A 17,834-nucleotide genomic window follows, 5' to 3' on the forward strand; every position below is an offset into this window, starting at 1 on the left:
GGAGCTCTTGGGTTTCGGTGGAGTATGTCACTGACTGTTTTAAGGAAACTGTTTTCTTCAACAAAAATTGTCTTGCTTTTCTGAAAATACCTTTATAATGTCTTTAGGCTTAAATGATAGTTTGGCTTGGTGTACAGTTCTAGGTTCAAAATCCTTTTTCTTTAAAAGTTGTGGGTGTTCTCCATTGTTTTCTCTTGGTTGAGAATTAGAATGTCAGTTGCCAGGGTAACTAGTGTATTTTTTTCCCTCTGTAACTTTTTAGGATTTCCCCCCCCCGCCTTTTCTTTTTCTTTTTTTTGGCTGTGCAGCTTGCGAGATGCCAGCTCCCCAACCAGGGATTGAACCCGGGCCCCCGTAGCAAAAGCGCCAAGTCCCAACCACTGGACCACCAGGGAGTTCCCTCTAATTTTTAAATTTTGGATTTTTTATCAGGAAATTTCTTGATCTATTTGTTTACCCAGTATTTTTCTTTGCAGATTATATGGCCCCTTTTGATGATGTTTTGTTTTGTTTTGTTTGTTTGTTTATTTTTATGATCTTCAGCTCAGGAATCATTTTCCATTCTGCCTTTGATGATTTTTTGTTCATCCTCTATAACTCTTTCTGAAAATGTTGAATCTGTTGGATCTGGCTTCAATATCTCAAAATTTCATCATTTCAGTTTCTTGTTTTCAGAGAGATTTCCTAAGTTATCTATTCTATGTCCCGTTTATTATTCAAGCTTCTTACTTGAGGATTTTTTTAAAATTCAACAATCCAGTCTTTAATTTCTAAGTATTCTCCAGTGGCTTTTTCTTAGCAGAATGTTCTCATTTTCTGGAAGCATTATCCTGCTTAATTTATTAAAAAATATAAATCAGTAGACACAAATGCAAGTTGTTTCCTTTGTGAATTTGGTTCAGTCATTGTTGAGTTGTTCATCCTAATGTTTATCCTTTATTTATGTTGTTTTCTCAATTAGCTGATGATTCTTAATTTTTTAATTTCACTTTTTGAGGGAATAATTACTACTAACTAATGTGAAAATACTCAACCCATGACCCCATTTCATTCCTCTTTCCTTTGTGGAGGGGATGGCTGCAGAAGCTCTGTAAGGGAGTGGGTAGGGGTGTGTAATTAGAGAGGCATCACTGCATTTTTTTTCCTTCCACTTTTTTTTATTGTGGTAAAATACACATAACATAAATTTAGTATCCTAACCTTTTTTTTTTAAACATCTTTATTGGAGTATAATTGCTTTACAATGGTGTGTTAGTTTCTGCTTTATAACAAAATGAGTCAGCTATATGTATACATATATCCCCATATCTCCTCCCTCTTGCATCTCCCTCCCATCCATCCTAACCATTTTTAAGTGTACAGTACAGTAGTGTTAAGGTAACCATTTTTTAAGTGTACAGTAGAGTGGTATTAAGGCCATTCATAATGTTGTGCAGTCGCCACCACCATCCACCTCGAGAGTGTCTCATCTTCCAGAACTGACACTCTGCCCCCGGTAAACACTAACTTCCCATTTCTCCCTCCCCAGCCCCTGGCAACCACCATTTTACTCTCTGTCGCTAGGATTTGGACTAAATACCTCATCTAAGCGGAATCCTACAGTATTTGTCCTTCCGTGACTGGCTCATTTCACTTCGCTTAATGTCCTTAAAGTTCGTTCATGTGGGGCTTCCCTGGTGGTGCAGTGGTTGAGAATCTGCCTGCCAATGCAGGGAACACGGGTTCGAGCCCTGGTCTGGGAAGATCCCACATGCCGCGGAGCAACTGGGCCCGTGAGCCACAATTACTGAGCCTGTGCGTCTGGAGCCTGTGCTCCGCAACAAGAGAGGCCGCGATAGTGAGAGGCCCGCGCACTGCGATGAAGAGTGGCCCCCGCTTGCCACAACTAGAGAAAGCCCTCGCACAGAAACGAAGACCCAACACAGCCATAAATAAATAAATAAATAAAAGTTACTTAAAAAAAAAAATAGAGGATACCTAGTAAAATTTGAATTTCAGATAAACAGCAAAGAACTTTAAAAAAAAAAAAAAAAAGTTCGTTCATGTGGTAGCAGATGTCAGAATTTCCCGCCTTTTTAAGGCTGAATCATACTCCACTGTGTATGTATATCACATTTTGTTAACCATTTGTCCATCGATGGACACTTGGGTTATTCCCACATTTTAGCTATTGTGAATAATGCTGATGTGAACCTAGGTATACAGATACCTCTTTAAGTCTTTGCTTTCATTTTTGTGGGGTATAGACCCAGAAGTGGAATTGCTGGATCATATGTTAATTTTGTTTTTCATTTTTTGAGGAACCACCATGCTGTTTTCCACAGCAGCTGCACCATTTTACATTTTCACTAACAGTGCACAAGGGTTCCAATTTATCCAACACTTGTAATTTTCTCAGTTTTTTGATAGTAGCCATCCTAATGGGTATGAGGTGGTATCTCACAGTTTTGATTTTCATTTCCCTAATTATCAGTGATGTTCAGCTTTTTTTTTCATATGCTTATTGGTCATTTGTAAAACTTCTTTGGAGAAATGTCTATTCAAGTGCTTTGCCCATTTTTCAAAATTTTACTTTATTTATTTCACTGCCTGTTTTAGAATTGTTGTTTTTGTTGTTGAGTTTTAGGCGTTCTCTGTATATTCTAGGTATTTTTTAAATTAATTTTTATTGGAGTATAAATTTACAGTGTTGTGTTAGTTTCTGCTGTACAGCAAAGTGAATCAGCTATACGTATACATATATCCCCTGTTTTTTGGATTTCCTTCCCATTTAGGTTACAACAGAGCATTGAGTAGAGTTCCCTGTGATATACAGTAGGTTCTCATTAGTTATCTATTTTATACATAGTAGTGTATATATGTCAATCCCAGTCTCCCAATTCATCCTATCGCCCCCTACCCCCTTGGTATCCATACGTTCTTTACATCTGTGTCTCTACTTCTGCTTTGCAGATACGTTCATCTGTATCATTTTTCTAGATTCCACATATAAGTGATATCGTATGATATTTGTTTTTCTCTTTCTGACTTCACTCTGTCTGGCAGTCTCTAGGTCCATCCACGTCTCTGCAAATGGCACAATTTTGTTCCTTTTTATGGCTGAGTAATATTCCATTGTATATATGTACCACATTTTCTTTATCCATTCCTCTCTTGATGGACATTTAGGTTACTTCCATGTCCTGGTTGTTGTAAATAGTGCTGCAATGAACATTGGGGTGCATGTATCTAAATTTGAATTATGGTTTTGTCCAGGTATATGCCCAGGAGTGGGATTGCTGGGTCATATGGTAGTTCTGTTTTTAGTTTTTAAGGAACCTCCGTACTGTTCTCCATAATGGCTGTATCAATTTACATTCCCACCAACAGTGTAAGAGGGTTCCCTTTTCTCCACACCCTCTCCAGCATTTTTTGTTTAATTTTTTAAATATTTATTTTATTTATTTATTTTTGGCTGCATTGGGTCTTCATTTCTGTGTGCGGGCTTTCTCTAGTTGCAGTGAATGGGAGCTACTCTTAGTTGCGGTAGCTTCTCTTGCGGAGCACGGGCTCTAGGCGCGCGGGATTCTGTAGTTGTGGCTTGTGAGCTTTAGAGCGCAGACTCAGTAGTTGTGGCGCATGGGCTTAGTTGCTCCACGGCATGTGGGATCTTCCCGGCCCAGGGCTCGAACCCGTGTCCCCTACATTGACAGGCGGATTCTTAACCACTGCGCCACCAGGGAAGCCCTGCAGCATTTATTGTTTGTAGATTTTTTGATGATGGCCATTCTGACCGGTGTGAGGTGATACCTCATTGTAGTTTTGATTTGCATTTCTCTAATAATTAGTGATGTTGAGCATGTTTTCATGTGTTCTTCCACCCATTTTTTGATTGGGTTGTTTGTTTTTTTGATATTGAGCTGCATGAGCTGTTTTTAATCCCTTGTCAGTTGCTTCATTTGCAAATATTTTCTCCCATTCTGAAGGTTGTCTTTTCATCTTGTTTATGGTTTCCTTTTATATATTCTAGATGCTGACCCCTTAGCAGATACGTGATTTGCAAATATTTTCTCCCATTCCGTGGTCTCCCTTATTCCTTGTCGACTGTGTCTTCTGATGCACAGAACCTGTGGGCACCACTGCAAGTCGGCAGACAAGTTTAAGTTGCTCAGGTGCTTTATGGTGAGAGTAGTCTTCTAAGAGTTGCTTTAGGAGAAACATCCATGTCCAACATGGAAACAGTTGGCTCTTTGTCCAGATGTGCCTGACATAGTCTTGGGTTGCACCTCCTTTCCTGGTGTCCTGTCAGGTTTATCCTTTGTCCCAGACAGCAGTTTTCCATTTGGACAGTGAATGTGTGATCACCCTCATTGCAGGGGTCTGAAGAGTGGTACTGGCTCCATCTCTGGCGCCCGAGCCCACGGCCAGAGGCTGTTGGCACAGTCTGAGTGGATTTGGCTGCTCTGTGCAATGAGAACAGGAAGCCTCTCAAGCTGCTTGGTTGATTGTGTGAGTCATTCCTCTGTCAACCAGTCACTCTACTGCTGTAGGAACCCTAGGCCCTCTTGATGGGCCTGGAGATTTTCCAGGGCTCTGGTGGCGAGCCTGCTGTCACTTTTGCTGCAGTCCCGCCTCTGCCCCTGTGTGAGTGTGTTCCGTGGTCCTGGTTTCTCATCTGCTCTACTCGATAAATCAAGAATTTCCTCAAAAAAATTCCTGCTGTTGGTAACTTCTGTGTTCCAGTGCTCTTATGAGAACACTACTTGTATATTTCTTTGAATTGGGCTTTTTGGGTTTTTGTCTTGTTTTTGAGGCAGGAAAGTACTGGGTTGGCCAAAATGTTTGTTTGGGTTTCCTCAACGAACATTTTGGCCAACCCAATACTTGCATATGTTCGTTTACTCTCTTGAACTAGAGGCAACTCTTCCTGTCCAAAAGCTGCCCTCGAGAAAGTGCCTTCTTGGTCTCTGCCCTGTGCCAACCTCTTAAATATTGGTGCTGCTGCAGGTTTTGCCATGAGTACTTTTTACACTGTGTCCTCTTCTTTCCCCTGAATCGTGTAGAACACCCAGCTGAGCCTGCAGAGCCTAGTCTGCCAACGTAAAATTAAAATAGTTTACTTTTCTCGTGTTAGACCATGCTCCACCTTGTATGTGTCACTCTGATAATACCTCAGACAGTCTTTCAAGCAACAAATTTTCATTGCTGCCACAATGAGATGTTTGAGATACCACTTGAAGGAAGTACTAGAAAACTTAGCCAAGCAGATGGCTCCAGGTAGCCAGCTATAAGAATGGAGGGGCCAGAGGATGAAGGAGTTGAACCGGGATGGCCCCAGTCCTGGGCCGCGCCAGCATGAGGAGGTAGGGAGAGGAGACCCAACCAGCAGAGGCTGCTGAAGAGAGCGACAAGGAGGGAAATGCCCGTGTTCACTTAGCCAGTGTCTCCTTGCCGGGCTGTGAGCTCTTTGAGTGAGAGCAGGAGTGGTGGTTCATTAACTTATGTCCCCAGAACTCAGATACTTAAGTTGCAAAATTGGAGCTCTTTTTTTTTTTTTGGTTTGAGAGGTTTTTTGGCTGGTTCGTTTGACACATTAAAGAACCCAAAGGCAGTGTGTTTCTAATATGGCTTGTTTTCCTCCCACGATCTGTAACAACAGTGAGGTTTTCAGGGTCCGTAGTTGACTTTCCCGGTGAGCTGGGTGAGCTCTTGTCCCCATAAGTCTTCTCCATGTCACCCAGTTCCCATCACGGTGCCATTGCAGGGGCCAGTGTCATTCAAGGACGTGGCCGTGGACTTCACTCAGGAGGAATGGCAGCAGCTGGACCCTGATGAGAAGACAACCTACAGGGACGTGATGCTGGAGAACTACAGCCATCTGGTCTCCGTGGGTGAGGAGAGCCTGCTTTCTGAGTTGCTGCTCTGCTGGGGGCTTCCAGTTTAAGGATTTTATGCTTGACTTCGAAGAAATCAGTGATGAGACTGTTTAATTCTTTGTGGGCACCAGATAAAGTATTTGTTTATTTGCTTCTCGATCAAAAGGTTCTGATTTTGATTAGGTGCAAAATAGACGCTTTATTTTGTGGCCTCTGAGGCAGCACCTTCTACTCAGAGACCCAGAGCCGAGCACCAGGTCGAAGTTGGCTCTTTCTCATCCACAGGGTACGACAGCACCAAACCGAACGTGATCCTCAAGTTGGAGCAGGGAGAGGAGCCTTGGGTAGCAGATGGCGAGTTCCCACGGCAATTTCACCCAGGTGAGGTGGTGGAGTGTGAATTTGTAAATGGTCACTCCGGTCCTCTGGGGTGACTGCAGATGCCCTAAATCTCACCTCCTGGCACCAATAGCACTTGCCCTCCACCATGTATGCACATGCTCCCTTTCTGATTTTGCACCGGGCTTACATTTTACAGGATTTCCGTGTCTTCTAGGACTGAGGGTGCATTCACTCCCTCTTCTTCTCATACTGTCCGTGACTAACCTCCCTATTATCACAGAATTCCTTTGTTTTCAGGCACTCAAAAGTCTGACAGAAAAGTTAACTGGAGACTTTTCTGGTCATTCTTTTTATCTTCCATTTTCTTTCCTTCCTTGCTGTGAAACGCCTCCGGCTTGTGTTCCACCCCAGTTTCACGCCCCCCTCTAGGCCCTCAGACACCCAGCGTAGTCCCCTCCCTACGCTTGTGGGTCGGCCCCTCCTCGCCGTGGGTGCACTGGTCACTGTCCCTGAAGCCCATCCTCGGTGACTCGGTGACACAGCACGAGTTGGGCCGTCCTCTTTCCCAAGTGCTCCTTCCTGTCCCATCTGTCTGCCCGTCCCTGTGTCGGCAGCAGATGTTCAGGAAGAGTTTATTTCATCAGTGAATTCCTGTTCTTCTCTGGCCTCCTCAGGAGCCCCTAGGACCTGTCTTCCACTTCTTTAGTCGTCTTTGTATCCCATAAAAGGGTTCATCTAGCCTCAACTTTGAAGGCTTTTTTATTTATGTTGCTCATCCAAATTGATACCCGACATCTGTAACCTGTAGCCTCTTTAACTCTTACCTGACAGAACAATAGCACAGGAAGGATCGTCCACTTCCTTCTTCCTTAGCACATCTGATGATAAACTATGACCTTTCCAAACCACGAATTCTGTGCATCTTCCCCAAGTCCCTTAATTTATTACATTGTACTTGTCTTCTCTGCCTTGTACCTGTTTTTTGTCTTTTATGAAATGCCTTAAAATTGTTCTTCATATTCTCAGTTTCTTTTGACATTGGTGTAAACAGTATTTTCTCATACGTACCTGGATTACAGTGAATCCTATTTGGAAATTGCAAAATCTATTCATTTGAAACATCCAGTTGATCTTATCACTAGGCTCAGAAGATAAGCCTGTAACTATTCTGTTTCTTCTTAAGTGGAATTTAAATTCTCCTCAATCCCCCACAGTGTGGTGCAATGTTGCATACCAAAATGAATGTCCTGTTTCCCCCAACTCTTGTCAAATGCCAAATGGTCTAGATTTCTAAATGTCTTCCATTCAAACTGTCGTTGTCCCTCTACTCGCCCAGATGATACATCTTCTTTCCCTCTGCTCTCCCTTCTTTCCTTCCTTAGTTGTAGTTTGAAAAAAAAAAAAAAAAACCCATAAAATTTACTGTTTTAACCATTTTTAAGTGAACAGTTCAGTGGTGTTAACTGTATTCACATTGTTGTCCAACAGAATCTCTAGAACTTTATCCTTTAAATTTGACCTTGAAAGTTCAGCTCCTGCTTGAAGTTTCCCTCATTTCTCGCTCTTCATCCAGTCTTTCCCTTCTCTTCACGTCCCCTCCACGTAGTGGTTGTTAGCACAGGATTGTGCACTCTGATGTGTAATGGCAAGTGTTTGTCGCTTGAGCTCCTTTCTCTACCTGAATTATAACCCTACAAAAAGGAAGGGTCTTAGTGCTCTGCTTTTCTGTGTAACATGTAGAAGATACTCAGTAGATTTTTCATTCACTCACTGAGGAGCTGCTTTGAGAGAATTTATTCTGAACTGTGGATTCTGAAAAAACAGCTGGGGGTTAGAGTCTAACCTGAAAGCACCCCATTTGATTCAGATTAGAAACTACTACTTTAATTTCTATTGGACAGATTAAAAAAAAAATAGCAAGTGTGGTCATACATTTGACAGGCAGAGGTTTGAGTTAGGAAAGGAGAGCACAGCTGCATGAACTAGTTTAAAATTAGCTTTCAAATGGAATGTTCATAATCAAATTCATGATATATAACTTTGTGTTAAGGCTATTTTAAAATTTAAGGGAAGGAGAGCTTCAAAAAGTTGGAAAGAGACTTTATAAATATTTTAAGGCTTCCCCTGAAACATAGCTAGGTTTTGAGTACATACCAGGCTGGAAGTCAGGTTGAGTGAACAAGAGCATGTGCAGACTTATGGTTGGGCGTGAGCAGGGCAGGGCCCAGGCTTCCTGGAGCAGAAGGTGTTTTTGGAAGATGAGTGTGATGCTAGTTTGAATATATATTGTGAATCTAGGTAATGAAAATTGTACTGGTAAAGGATAACTTTTGTTTTTTTTCTGCTGGTATTTGGGCACAGGGATGTTGTAGATTTCTGAGCCCAGAACTGTCAGTTGCATTGAATGTGGATGAGAGTAACTAAACATAGTTCAGAAGATCCAAAAACATGTAAAATACATGGAAATAAAAGTTGATATTGTAGGGGCTACTTTAGAAATCTGATATTGAAGATTTTACACCAAATGAAACCTGAGAGTATGGGAACTCTTGTTTATATTCAGACTTAAGCTATACTATTATGTCAGGAACATGACTGGTTTTGGTAAATTTAAGTCAGCAGATTGAAAGAAAATTCATGGAAAAACTTACTGAGCATTTGTTTTGTGTCACTGTTCTAAGCATTAACATGTACTAACTAATGTATCAATAGTCTTTGCCCAGCCCTATGTTTTAGGAGCTCTTATCCACATTTCAGGTGAGCGAAACTGCATCACAGTTAAGTAACTTGCCCAGGTCCCCCAGCCTATGACGCATTGGAGTTGGGCTCCCAGTGCTTGTAGCCACTGTGCACTGTGTTGTAGACAAGTCACTTAGTGTTAAATGAGACCACAGGACTCTCCAGAGAACTGATCTTACTGGAGAGATTGGTCTACTTAGGTTTCTTTCAGACATTATGTGCCTGGGTCTCTCCTTACAGGTCATTGTGAGTCAGGGCAAGAGAGTTGGAGCCCTGGTTGTGGGACTGTCTCTAAACATGAGGGAATTGGAGCATTTAGAATGTTTATTTGGATTTATGTGCAGAATAGAAAGGCAAAGATTTTGGAAGGGTCTAGGTTAGTGAGCATGTTACCATGCTAATCTTGGTATGAAGTGATATTATATAGTTTAATATACATTGTAATCTGTTTCTCTCAAACATAATCCATACTTGAATATTTCCTTGGATTATACATCCAGTAATTGTTCCTGCTCTCCCACGAATCCCACTTACTCTCAGTCCTCCCATTTCAGCCTCGATCTGGGACCCCTTCAGTGACTTTCTCCTCTGTTCATCATTTCTTGGGTTTATTTCATGTTTCCTACCAAAGTTCTGAACATATTTGTAAAGTAACAAAGGTACTTGTGTTCAATGTGAATTTACTCTTTCTTCTACTGCTGAGTCCTATCCTGCTCTCATCCCTTCCCCATCCCTCCCCCACCCCCCATGTCTGTCTGTTTGTCTTATATGACAAATCAAGGGGGAAAGAGGATTATACACTGATAATTATTTTTATTTGTGGAGATTGACCCTAAAGCCAGAGTCAAGCCCACAATAGGTCCTTGAGTACTGCTCCCATTCTATAACTGGTATGTTCAGATTCACAAGGTTTGTTTAATTTTATTCCTTTTTAGAAGAAGTCTGGAAAGTTGATGACCTGATGGAGGGAGCCCAAGAAAATAAAGACGAATGTTCAAGGCAAGCTGTTTCTGTCAACAGCAGAACCCTGACTGAGGAGAGAGAGGTTGCATTTGATAAAACTTATAACATGGAAATAAGCCTTGTTCCTTCAAACCTAATATCTCATAATTGTGTCTCATGTGGAAAGACTTTGGGATCTACTTCAGAATTAATTATTAGTGATGGAAGCTATGCAAGAAAGAAACCTGATGAGTGTAGTGAATGTGGGAAAACATATCATGGAGAGAAACTCTATGAATTTCATCAAAATGGGGAAGCCTTTTCTCAAAATGAAGAAAGTATTCAGAAAATTAGTATTTTGGAGAAACCCTTTGAATATAATGAATGCACAGGAGCCTTAGACAATGAAGCTGTTTTCATTACTCATAAGAGAGCTTATATGGGGGAGAAGCCCTATGATTGGAATGGTTCTGGATCAGACTTCATCCAGATGTCAAGTTTTAGTGTATACCAGAGATCACAGATGGAATTGAAGCCCTTTGAATGCAGTGAGTGTGGAAAATCCTTCTGTAAAAAGTCAAAATTCATTATACACCAGAGGGCTCACACTGGAGAGAAACCTTATGAATGTAACGTATGTGGGAAATCCTTCAGCCAAAAAGGAACCCTCACCGTACATCGGAGATCACACTTAGAGGAGAAGCCCTATAAATGCAATGAGTGTGGGAAAACCTTCTGTCAGAAGTTACACCTCACTCAACACCTGAGGACTCACTCAGGAGAGAAACCCTATGAATGTAATGAATGTGGGAAAACCTTCTGCCAAAAGACACATCTCACCTTACACCAGAGAAACCATTCAGGAGAGAGACCATATCCATGTAACGAATGTGGTAAATCCTTCTCCCGCAAGTCAGCCCTCAGTGACCATCAGAGAACACACACGGGAGAGAAACTTTATAAATGTAATGAATGTGGGAAATCCTACTACCGAAAATCCACCCTTATTACACATCAGAGAACACACACAGGAGAGAAACCCTATCAGTGTAGTGAATGTGGGAAATTCTTTTCTCGGGTGTCATACCTCACTATCCATTACAGAAGTCATTTAGAAGAGAAGCCCTATGAATGCAATGAATGTGGCAAAACCTTCAATCTAAACTCAGCCTTCATTAGACATCGGAAAGTACACACAGATGAGAAACCCCACGAATGTGGTGAGTGTGGAAAGTTCTCATATCTCACCAACCATCACACAACTCACTTAGAAGAGAAACCCTATGAATGTAGTGAATGTGGGAAAACCTTCCTTGAAAATTCAGCCTTCGATGGGCACCAGTCACTTCCCAAAGGGGAAAAGTCCTATGAATGTAACATATGCGGGAAATTGTTCTCTGAGCTGTCATACTATACTATACATTATAGAAGTCATTCAGAAGAGAAGCCCTACGGATGTAATGAATGTGGGAAAACCTTCTCCCATAACTCATCCCTCTTTAGACATCAAAGAGTCCACACAGGAGAGAAACCCTATGAGTGTTATGAATGTGGGAAGTTCTTCTCTCAGAAGTCTTACCTCACTATACATCATAGAATTCATTCAGGAGAGAAGCCCTATGAATGTAGCAAGTGTGGGAAAGTTTTCTCTCGGATGTCAAACCTCACCGTACACTATAGAAGCCATTCAGGAGAGAAGCCCTATGAATGTAACGAATGTGGGAAAGTCTTTTCTCAGAAGTCATACCTCACTGTGCATTATAGAACTCATTCAGGAGAGAAGCCCTATGAATGTAACGAATGTGGGAAGAAGTTCCATCACAGGTCAGCCTTCAATAGCCATCAGAGAATTCACAGGAGAGGCAATATGAACGTACTTGACATGGGAATGCTCCTCTGAAGTCAGATCTCATTTTAGAAAACCCTCTGCACATAATGAGTATGGGAAGTCAGTCGGGAGTCAGGCATCACTGTCTGAGAGTTCATGTTTCTGAATGAGGAAAAGCATTTAGGTGTTAGATTTATTCTAATCTGAATTTTCATAGAGAAGAATCCCTAAAACTGCAACAAGAAGCAAAGCCTTCAGCAAGACCCTACAACTCATTGGACACTAGACAGTTTATAAAAGAGTGAAACTCTATGAATATTTTATGTTTATTTTGGATTCCAATTGTATTCACATATCAGGGAATCATACCAAGGTGAAACCTGTCAAAGTGATGAATGTGTAAAATACATTGTCTTGGAAATTGTTATACTAAAAGCCATATTTCTGATATAAAATCAGATGTTTTTAGGAATGATATCAGAAGCTATCAGCTCTGAATAAACCTTCATTGCAGAAAATGAAGTTTTAAAATCTTCTGGAGTTGATAATGAGGATTGTAGCATTAAATATGTATATGGCAGTTTCTATCACGTTTCCAAAATGTGATTAATTCTATGCAACTCTATGCAAGTTTGGATTTGAATAATTTGTGAAAAGGCAGTGTTCTTATTTGAGTATTAAGGTGGCAAAATGTACTAATGTAGGATATTTTGGTGAGGTGTTTGATAGGTACAGAATAGTTAAATACATAGTTTTCTGTTCTTTAGAGGCATTTACAAATGGTTTTTAATGAGTGCTTCATCAACAGAGGAACCAGTGACTTTTGTGAAGTTTCCAACTGCATTTGAGCAAAAAAGACTTAAAAATACTATTTTCATAAACTATGCATAGGTCATTTGGAATCTAGTCTGTTCAGTGAAGGATGGCTGTACTGCTCATGCTCTATAACATAGGCCCAGCTCTCCTACCACTCTTGTTTTTTAACCCATAGGTTTGAGTCTGCAGTATGCCACTATTTTGTAATCCAGAAATTTTACCTGTGCTTTTATTTGATATGAATATGATGTCATTATTTTGTGCACTGCCTCTTATTCCCAGTATTTTGTAACAAATTAATGCAAGCTTCTAGCAGACATTTTTTGTTGATTAACCTCAGTGTCCTTCCTCTCCTCTTTACTTGCTGGAAGAGTTTAGGTATCTACTATTCACAAGACACGGAGGGTAAATCCTGAGTAATCTAAACCAATCATGCTAATTTCATTATGATCACCAGTAACTCGTTTATAGTGGTCACATGACCAAATCCTAGGCTAACAAAACAGACGGTTTCTGGAAAAAAGGTAAAACAGTGATCAAATGGATCTTACTCCAGGAATGTGAGGGTATTTTAATAATTAAAAAACCAATCACTGTAATATATCACATTGAAGAAAAGTAGTCTAGTATGCAGGAAACTTGTGGTGAAATCAACATCCATTTGTGTTCTTAGCAAACTATGGATAGAAAGGAACTTCCTTTATTGGATAAAGAGTATCTTATACTACAACAAACAGCATATCAAATGGTGAAATATTGAAAGTTTTCTCCCAAGATCAAAAAAAGAGGCAAGGTTATCTGCTATGACTAATTTTATTCAGCATTGTGTAGAAGGACTTAGCGAGGAAAGTTAAGGGAAGCAAAAGAATGAAAAGGCTTAAGGATTAGAAGAAGTAAAACTTTTATTTGCCGATGACATGCTTTTATACATAGAAAATTCTAGGGAATATTCAGATAATTAGAATTGAATAAATTGAGCGGAATCCCCGCATACAAGGTCATTATGCAAAAATTGGTTTTTAATATATTTTCTGTGTTTCAACGAACACAGAAAATGAAAAGTTTTAAAACAATACCACTTACAGTAATATCAGAAATCCTTAAGTGCCTGGGGGGAAAATTACCTAACACTATATTTTCAAGAATTGTATCCAGGGGGAAAAAAAAAAATTACAGAACAGTAAGAGGGATATATCCTGTTCATGGATTCCAAGACAATCTTAAAAAGATGTCAGTTTTCCCCAAATTAATTCATACATTCAATGCAATCTTAATCAAAATCCTAGCAAGTTTTTGTAAATGAAAATTCTCAGATTCATGTGAAAATTCAAAAGACCAATGATAGTCAAAGCTATCTTCTAAAATAGACAGAACTAGAGAACTTATAGTGCCAGATATCAAGAGCTGTTACAAAGCCATAGGAATTATGATAGTGTGGTAATAGCACAAAGATAAACAAATTGACCAGTGGAACAGAATAAAGATTCCAGAAACACCCAAACGTAATTCAGTCACCTAACTTTTGGTGAAGGTAATCATCGTAATGTGGGAAAGGATGTTCTTTCCACTAAATGCTCTGTCATCATTTAAATTTCGTAATTTAATAGAAAACAGAAAAATCAGTTGAGGTGGAGTGCAGTTTTAAGTATGAAATGTAAAATAATAAAGCTATAAGAAGACTATAATCTTACAGCAAGCAAAGTTTTCTTAAGACTCAGAAAGCACTGAATCATAAAATAAAGCTTGTTAATTTGAATATATTACATTAAAGAACTTCTGTTTCTCAAAAAGCCACCATTGAGAAAGTGAACAGGCAGACCACAGAGGGGAGAAGATGTTTGCAATTCAAATATGTGGCAGCAGAATCGACTGTAAAAGAGGGCTTGGTAAACGTTTTTGGTGAGGGGCCAGATAGTATTAATGTTTGGGGCTTTGTGGGCTACACAGTTTCACTCACGACTACTCAACTTTGCTGTCGTAGTGTGAAAGCCATAAATAAGACAAAAACGAATGAATATGGCTGTGTCCCAGTAAGGCTTTATTCACAGATACTGGTGGAGGACAGGATTTGGCCAGCAGGCCATAGTTGCTGACCGCTGATCTAAAATAAAAACACCTACAAATCTACAAGGAAAAAAAAAATGGGCAAAAGACTTGGACGTCCACTTCATAAAAGAGGCTATCCACCTGGGCAGTAAACATGAAAAGGTATGTTAATTTTAATAATCTTGGAAAAGGCAGATTTAAAACCCCGTGTGGCACTACTGCCACCCTCTGAAGTGGTTAAAATGAAAAGCATGAAAAAGCAAGATTTGGCAAGAAAGTAACAGGAACTTGCCTACACTGCTGGTGGTATTGCCCATTGATAGAACTATTTTGGAAAGCTGGCACTTAGAGCCAAGCCTGTGTATGTACCCTTTTAACAAACCCAAACCTAGCAGACATGCATGAATGTGTCCACTGTGCATGTATATGTCCACCAAGGGACATGTCCTAGAATTTTCATGACCTAAAACTTCAAAAAGCAACTCTGAAGGCACCTATGCAGTAGAACTTTGAACGTCCGTGGTGTGTTTCCACCACAGAACGCTGTAAGGCAAGGAGAATGAATGGGCAGTAAGCACAGGCAATAGCAGCTCAGTTTCACAAAGAATGCTAAATGAAGGAATCTAGACACAAAAGCAAACAGGTAAAGTATAAGAACAGGTAAAACTTGTCTATGCAGTTAGAAATCAGGATAGCGGTTAGCCTTGGCCAAGGCTGATAAGGAGCATTCATCTGGTGCTGGTAATAATTGGTTTCTAAATCTAGGTGCTGAATATCTGAGTGTTCTGTGCACTCGAGCTTTGTGTGTTTTTCTGCATGTATATTACACTTCCATAAAATGTTTTTAAAAATCACAAGTGTCTACCATTTTTGTTGCTCAGCACTCTTGCCATATTTTTCTAGATGTATATGAGTATGCTGCATAACAGGAATTAATTGGTAGATTTTGAATAATTTTGTGCAGGAAATACTCTTAGTTTTAATGGCAACTACTAAGATTTCCTACACTGACCGTAAAGCTTAGTATAATGTATATTTTCAGTAAATATTTGAAAAGGTGATAGGGCCATTACCTATGTTGTCATCCTACGGTTCTGCATATATAAATGCATCTGGCACATATAAATAGGTCTGGACTGCCTCTTCAATAAAGAACTGATGTGTGTAAACCTTTCATATTTTCTCAGGCGAATTGTTTTTTACATTCCTGAATTTGGGATGCATCTTAACCATCACCCTGTCATAGAGGTGACCTTTCTTTGAGGTTAAGTATAACGGTGAGTTTGATTTGATAAAAAATTTTTTAAAGTTTTCAAGTTATCCTTTCAGCAAATTTAAAATAGGCAGTTAACAGCACAAACGTTAGTGAGTGAAGGATATAGTTAATTAAGACCTTGCAGGATAAAATGTAAGAGCACTCAGCATGGGGAATGGGGGATGCTGGCTGGGTTTATGGCACAACAATGAGGAATTATGACATTTGATGGTGTGGACTATGTACTTAGTTGTTTTTCTTAATATATATTTTAAATTTCATTTATTTTTATTTTTGGCTGTGCTGGGTCTTCGTTGCTGCGTGTGGGCTTTCTCTAGTTGCAGCGAGCGGGGGCTACTCTTCGTTGCGGTGCACAGGCTTCTCATTGCGGTGGCTTCTCTTGTTGCGGAGCACAGGCTCTAGGCACACGGGCTTCAGTAGTTGTGGCACGTGGGCTCAGTAGTTGGGGCCGTGGGCTCTAGAGCGCAGACTCAATAGTTGTGGCGCACGGGCTTAGTTACTCCGCGGCATGTGGGATCTTCCCGGACCAGGGCTCGAATCTGTGTCTCCTGTGTTGGCAGGTGGATTCTTAACCACTGCGCCACCAGGGAAGTCCCCCACCTAATCCCTGTAAAGAGGGGAAACGTGGCAATGACAGTGTCACAGTGTTCCCCAAATTAAGTTATATGAAGGCCACAAAGAAAAAAGTAACCATCCCCAGTCGCCACAGTGGTAATTATAACCAAAAAAATTAATTTCCTTTCACATTAAAGAAATCAACCCCCTTGTAGTTCCTGCCGGATTGGTGAACTGCCATTGAATGCTGACTTGTGAGCAAAGGGTATGGAGTGGAAACAGTGTCAGGAATCCTCCGAGGGAAGAAGGGACGGCTGTGCTCTCAGTGGATGAAGATGTGGAGTTGGGACAGTGAAGAAACTGGTGCAAATAGCATGGCATCTGCCGCACGCAGCTTCACAAATGTTCTCTCCACACGTTAGCCCAGGGGAATCTGCCTGACTGATGGATCATTGGGAGTGGAAAACCAGCACTGAACCCCCAATCCTGTGGGGGGAGTAGATGAAACAAATATAGGGTGTTCAGACCTATGTCAGAAGAAATTTGATGTTTTAGTGATGATTTTAAAGAAGCAGAGTCCTTTTGTAGCACGATGTCTGGGAGGGGTTGACAGGCTCAGGTGGTCCATCCCTGCTTGGCTGTGTTCCCGCTGAGGCAGCTGTGTCCTCCATAAACCCACACTGAGAAGCGGGGCTAGGACTGGCCTTTCCTCCAGTCAAAAGTGCAGGAACTCCCAGGGGAAAGTGAGTTCTGGCAAAAGAAAAACAAACCCTGAGGACTTCAGCCACAGAAGAAAGACAAACAGAACCACCTGTGCTAAATAAACATCCTCAAAGAAAAAAGTGTATTGGTAAAGCGATGTGGAGGTAAACAGTTCAAAAGAAGGGAAATACTTAGTATCAACAATAAAAATTCAATATATTAGATGAGCCAGTGGTTAATGAGTGGGAGACACTGTGTAGCAAAGAGCTTTTGCAGAAGGCTTTAGAGAGAGTAAAGAAAATGTGATGTGAAAAGGTTAGAAGAGATTTCAGCAAGACACCCACAAATGAAGGGGAGGAGCTACATGGAGGGAGAGGAGTGACCATTTTATATAAGTGAAAAAACAAATATGATGTCAAATTAAAAGAACAGTTGGAGCTCCAAACAGGAAAGATACTGAAATATCCATGTCATTAAAGTGAAATTTAAGAATATCAAAGATAAATTTTTGAAGGCTTCTCTAAAGAGGCAGTCACCCAAAAGATAATAAGCAGATTTCTCATCTTCCATTTTTAGCCATGATGGAGTAACAGGAAAGAGATTTACTCTCCTGACTGAACAACTGAAAAATTGGACAAAATAGATGAAACCATGGCTTTCGGACGCTGGACATCAGGCAGGACAGTGATCCCTGAGAGAAGAGAAACAAAGTGGCCCCCAGGCCACAGTGCAG

At 40.6% G+C, this 17,834-nt stretch overlaps 1 protein-coding gene across 13 annotated transcripts in view; it reads left to right on the forward strand.

The window, feature by feature from the left end:
* Window positions 1–15,742, forward strand: part of RBAK (RB associated KRAB zinc finger) — a 28,330-nt gene extending 12,588 nt beyond the window's left edge. For 11 of the 13 annotated variants that reach the window (XM_082431550.1, XM_082431557.1, XM_082431545.1 and 8 more), the window contains 3 exons: window positions 5,744–5,870; window positions 6,141–6,236; window positions 9,872–15,742. In XM_082431550.1, the coding sequence (XP_082287676.1) occupies window positions 5,744–5,870; window positions 6,141–6,236; window positions 9,872–11,778 (2,130 nt within the window). In that variant the 3' untranslated portion in view covers window positions 11,779–15,742. Of the gene's footprint in view, window positions 1–5,720; window positions 5,871–6,140; window positions 6,237–9,871 lie in introns of all 13 variants that reach the window. The other 2 variants (XM_082431554.1, XM_082431555.1) reach the window with 1 other exon arrangement.
* Window positions 15,743–17,834: the final 2,092 nt, after the last annotated feature.

The sequence above is a fragment of the Balaenoptera physalus genome (assembly GCF_965194825.1).
Source record: "Balaenoptera physalus genome assembly, chromosome: 16".
Classification (NCBI taxonomy): domain Eukaryota; kingdom Metazoa; phylum Chordata; class Mammalia; order Artiodactyla; family Balaenopteridae; genus Balaenoptera; species Balaenoptera physalus.